Source organism: Takifugu flavidus, chromosome 4 (assembly GCF_003711565.1).
Source record: "Takifugu flavidus isolate HTHZ2018 chromosome 4, ASM371156v2, whole genome shotgun sequence".
NCBI lineage: Eukaryota > Metazoa > Chordata > Actinopteri > Tetraodontiformes > Tetraodontidae > Takifugu > Takifugu flavidus.
Window position 1 is genome coordinate 8,869,693 of NC_079523.1, and position 4,668 is coordinate 8,874,360.

The 4,668-nt window shown below is 46.6% G+C and overlaps 1 protein-coding gene across 4 annotated transcripts; it reads right to left on the reverse strand.

Moving 5' to 3' along the window:
• si:ch211-161c3.5 (uncharacterized protein C3orf18) lies at positions 1-3,436 on the reverse strand. 4 transcript variants are annotated; one of them, XM_057031384.1, is made up of 6 exons: positions 2,984-3,436; positions 1,683-2,100; positions 1,444-1,469; positions 1,233-1,362; positions 1,029-1,062; positions 1-382 (listed from the first exon to the last, which is right to left on the reverse strand). In XM_057031384.1, exons 2-5 carry the CDS (start codon positions 1,941-1,943, stop codon positions 1,057-1,059), a joined length of 423 nt encoding a protein of 140 aa, XP_056887364.1. In that variant the 5' UTR covers positions 1,944-2,100; positions 2,984-3,436; the 3' UTR covers positions 1-382; positions 1,029-1,056. The 4 variants fall into 4 exon arrangements, with proteins under 4 accessions (XP_056887364.1, XP_056887361.1, XP_056887362.1 ...); XM_057031381.1 differs by lacking the exon at positions 1,029-1,062 and having other exon boundaries at positions 2,984-3,427; XM_057031382.1 differs by lacking the exons at positions 1,029-1,062; positions 2,984-3,436 and adding an exon at positions 2,807-2,977.
• Positions 3,437-4,668: the final 1,232 nt, after the last annotated feature.

Here is a 4,668-nt window from a genome sequence, read left to right on the forward strand (position 1 = left end):
TTTTGGGGGGATTTAAATAGTTTTAATATGTACACACGTGGGAGAAAGGGCGGTGCGCTCGGGGACAGCAACACGTCTGACACACCAAACCACAAAATATCAAACATGGAAGTCGATACTGACGCCCAAAAGCTTGCTGATGAGCTCAAAGTGATTGGAGGAAAGTGCATCACACTCCGCTTGTTGTCTCAAAGAAATCAGTGTAAGGACAGAATTCATCCAGCAAACACCCAGTTCTAGTTCCTTTTGTCTTCCTTCCTGAGCAACAGTCTTTAAGTCAGCGAGGGCCAGGAGGGATCCGTCAGGCGTTGAGAGCTTTGGCTACGTCTGTGAAGACCAGGCGGCTGGGCCTCTGCGTGGTTCCCTGTGAGGTGGTCAGGGTCTGCGGACGACATGGAGCCGTTAGCAACAGAGACGAGGACACAGCAGGAGACGTTAGCTGATGAGATGTGGTCTTCATTTAAAGAATCACTGGAATAGCCAAGACCGCGTCAGTAGATCCAAACAGGAAGTGCCCTGTCCTGGTGGTGAACGGAAATGATCGGAGCACATGACAGGTCTGAAAATATGGACATTGTTTTGGTGACCGCCGTATGTCCAGATCAATAACGAAATCGATCAAAATGGTTTTGCCTTTTTTGTCAGTGCTGATCCTGGAATCCCTGCTGGATTTTAGCCTCTTTGTCCTTTTTCTGAATGAATGTGTCGTCGCGGTGAAGGTTTTGTTACTTTATTCATAGGAAAGTGATGCATTTTTATATAATTGGTGTACAAATGCCACGTAGAGTGGGCTCTGTTTCAACATGTGGATGAGTACTGGATGCAAATATTTCTGCATACTTTGTGCCCCTGTGGGCCCTGAAAGACGATGATTATTATTATTAAGGGAATAGAAAAGGGAAAAGGATGAATGTTGGTTTAGGCTTTCTGCTAAATGTTGAAATACAGGGTGGTTAAGATGATGAATACGCTGATTGTGTGAGGATTGTTGAGGAGAAAAGGTGGTGCAAGAACAGGTGATACTTTACCAGCTTTGTATTTTACAGCACGCCACTGTCAAAACTTAAGACATGGAAGAAAATAAAAGTGAATAAGTACAGTTAAAAAAACAAAACAATAGTATATTACTAAAGATAAGAGCCGAAGCTCCTCACCAAGTTTTGAACATATAAAACGCTGTCCTTTTGGTCCGAATGAGACAGAAAACCAGCTGACTCTGTTGTGACTCTCACCTTATTGTTGGGGCCGGTGAGACTTCCGTCGCGTCCGTGATCCAGTAGTTCCTGTTCCAGCAGGTCGTCTTGTTCTTCAGCAGGGTCAAAGTTGTACATGGGCATCAGCTGGTGCCTCAGCTTCTCCAGCCTGCGGGAGTCAGGGGAAAAGGGCCGCTCAGCAATCCTCTCGTGCCCCAAGCTTCAGGATATAAAGACTTTCGGGACTCACCGTTTCCGTTTTCGGATATACAGCATCTTGGGAGGGGGGGGGGAGACACAGAGGTTAATACAAGTGAGGTCATTTAAAGCAATTCTGGCTCATGTTGTGGTTCAGAGATGGTTTTTATGTGATTTGGCTATCGGATGACGGCACAAAGCTGGTGTAAAGATACACAAACACGGCTCACTTTCACATAATACAACTGTTAATCATTAATATGGGATGTTGAGTTCTAAACACTTCCTCACAATGGCCACAGCTAAGCCGATGACAGTGATGATGCCAAAGGGGATGAGCACCATCCCCATCCCAGAGCCCTCCAGCACAGGCTCTGGGAACGCCGTGGCGTTGATGCTGGTCTCGTTAGCCGTCACGGCAACAGTTGTTAACGTCGTTCTGTAGGTGCTGTTGTCCCTGGCACCCGAACCGGTCGGGAGGAAGGGGACGGCGGTGCTGACAGCCGACGGCGAGAGGGTGCTCGCCGCCGTTGCAGCCGTGGTCGCAGCCATGATGGGGCACCGGTGGTTCTAATGGAAGGAAGCGCTCTCGCTGGGAATGGACGTTGCTGTGCCTCTCAGTGCGGAGTGAGACTCATGGCTGATGCAGGCGCAGTCCCTCTGGTCGGAGGAGTTTGGAAGCATTGATGGTGGCGACACTTTGGCCGGCCTGCAGAATGAGGAGGGAATATATATATATGCATCAGAAAAGGTAACGCCTGATCACATGTCTGGCGCTGGCTGGTGTGAAAGGTACAGAACCTAAAACATGGTGATGAGGAGGAGGAAGACAAAACTGTCCTCCTCGCAGCCACCAGCAGGTTTGTCCTCGGATGAACCACATTGTCAAGAGGAAGAACGGCTGGACCGTTCAAGACGTGCCGGGAGAATGACATCATTCCGTCTTAATTTCAGGACATCATATTATTGCTGTGGTACATACGGGCATAAGTGGCATCAAGAAAATGAAACGACGCGCTTCAACGGTACCATGAGATATGAGGAAATGGGATGGAGGTGTGGCGAAACGCACACCACCAGGACACACACACAGTTTCCATATATATCCCTGGCTACATGCACTACCCACCCACCCACACACAGGTCGTATCACATCCCATCAGCAGATTTACCCTGATTCTGGAGTGCTTTTCTTTTAAAAGCCACCTAAAATGCTGACGCGGGAAGGCAGTGGAGACAGACACATGACCCATTGCTCTGCCCTGGGTGCATCCTGTCTGCTGGTGTTCCTAATGAGAAACATGTGCAGCTGATGCAAACAACCAATAAAAAGCCAACGGCTGGCTGCAGCCATGCAACAATCCCGGCACTGTAACAAAGACCGAGCCTGCGACGTTGGGACGTCTTTCACCCACTCTTGGCCTCGGAGCTGTGTGTCACAGATCCAGGACATGTCAGTTGTTGGTTGTTTTTTTCCCAGTCTGCGTCTGACGTGGTCTCAGCTGTCCTGAGCAAACAGCTGAGCTGCTAATCCTGCCAACGTGACCAGCCCCCGCTCCATGTGTCCTCTCAGATTAGAGATGCGTACGTACCTCAGCGTACAAAATGACTTCTCTGGTGAGCTTGCAGCAGGCCTGGGCTGGCTGGACAAGGGAAATTTTTCATTGGAAGAGGCAGCATTTTCTCCAGCAGTTGCCCCGCCTCCTCTTCCTCTTCCTCTTCGTCCTCCTCTTCTGCTTGCCTCGTTTAGCAGCCCAGGTATGGCTGAGGCTTGTTTGCACTGATAAAAACAGCCATTTTCCCTGAAGATGAGTCCTGCAGTGCTCGTTAGCCGTCTGGACTGCCAGGAGGAGCTCCTTTTCCCAGTAACAGATAGCACTGAGAGGGTCTGCTCCCCCTCTCTCCTCCTTTCTTGTGTTTCACACAGCAGAAGCTGCTCCAAGGATGCTGCAAAGACAGATCAGTCCCAGCAGCTCCCTCCCCCCTGGCCCTGCAATTGGTCTGATGGCTTCGTGGTGTGAGATCCGATTGGCTGCCTCAGCTGCCTGTACGGCTTTGCAGGGGTAAGAATGAGACTTAAGGGCTCTGCACAGCACCAAACGCTGTCAGACATGTGAATGACTGCATCCGGGTGGCAGGTCTGGGGAAATTAACCCTATGATGTCGGTAAACTGCTCCCAGAAAGCCTGTATTCACTCAGCACCATTGGGTGTTGATTTTATCTCTGAGAAGAAGTTGTAGTTATTTGTGAATTTCAACAAGATAGAGATGTGTTGAAAAGGGCAGTTTTATGAGTATGAGTCAGAGCAACGGCTGTAGGATATCCACAGCTCCCCGTCGCCATGGTCACAAACACTGAAGGGAATCAAAAGAAAAACAAACATTCATTGAGTGTGTGTGTGTGTGTGTGTGTGTGTGTGTGTGCAATGTATCCAGTAATTATGTTTTTATAATTACAATATTCCTTATTCATATTTACACAAATATTTTTTTAATACGACTAACATTTTCATCAAATTGCCATGAAATAATTTTAAATATGTTTATTGACAAGGTTGTTTCACTTAACATAAAATTCTTATCTAATTAATTTAAAAATCGGACAAAAATGCAGAATAATGATTTTATGTGCATGATTCAAATAAATCTGAAGAGGAAAGGATGCGTCTTGAGTCTTATTGTCGTATTAATTTCAGTATGATGATATCTTCACTATTACTCACACCTCCGTCACTACTGAAACATCTATTAAGTATTCAGCCCATCTGTTAGCACATTTCCAAGAATTTCAAGAATTAGAGTTTGATGTGTGAGGTAAGCTGTCATGGATATCCTCTCCAGATTTCTAACCGAAAGGCGGTGGGCTTTAATTAAAAGAAACCTTCATAATCAGTGGTTCTTCCTCCATCTTCATCTGCCTCCTTCATCACCTCCTCAGCCTCATTAAACATTCTGCATTCATCACTACAACATAAAATGGAATTATTTATGCTTTTCTTTAGTGCTTGCTGCTCTTTAGATGTTTGCATGTTTGCAGTGCAACAAAAACAACATGACTTAACAAAGTATAATTGAGTGGAATGAAAAGGACACTCTTACGTATATCAGCTACAAGAGAGAGAGAGAATTGGGGTAAAATCAGAGAAGGGCGGAAGTAAAGGAAATAGGAAATATCAAAGGAAGTGACACGTTATGACCGCCACGATGAAGACAAGACAAATGTGGAAGCCATTGCAAGGACTTTGCTGGTGTAAGTGAACTGGAAAGATGTCTCCAT

Bases quoted from the DNA above. Each gene is read 5' to 3' on its own strand.
- si:ch211-161c3.5 (XM_057031381.1), bottom strand. From the start codon at position 1,943: ATGGCTGCGACCACGGCTGCAACGGCGGCGAGCACCCTCTCGCCGTCG. The intron at 1,470-1,682 runs GTGAGGAAGTGT...CCCCCTCCCAAG, and splicing joins TCGGCTTAGCTGTGGCCATT to ATGCTGTATATCCGAAAACG. The intron at 1,363-1,443 runs GTGAGTCCCGAA...TGACTCCCGCAG, and splicing joins TATATCCGAAAACGGAAACG to GCTGGAGAAGCTGAGGCACC.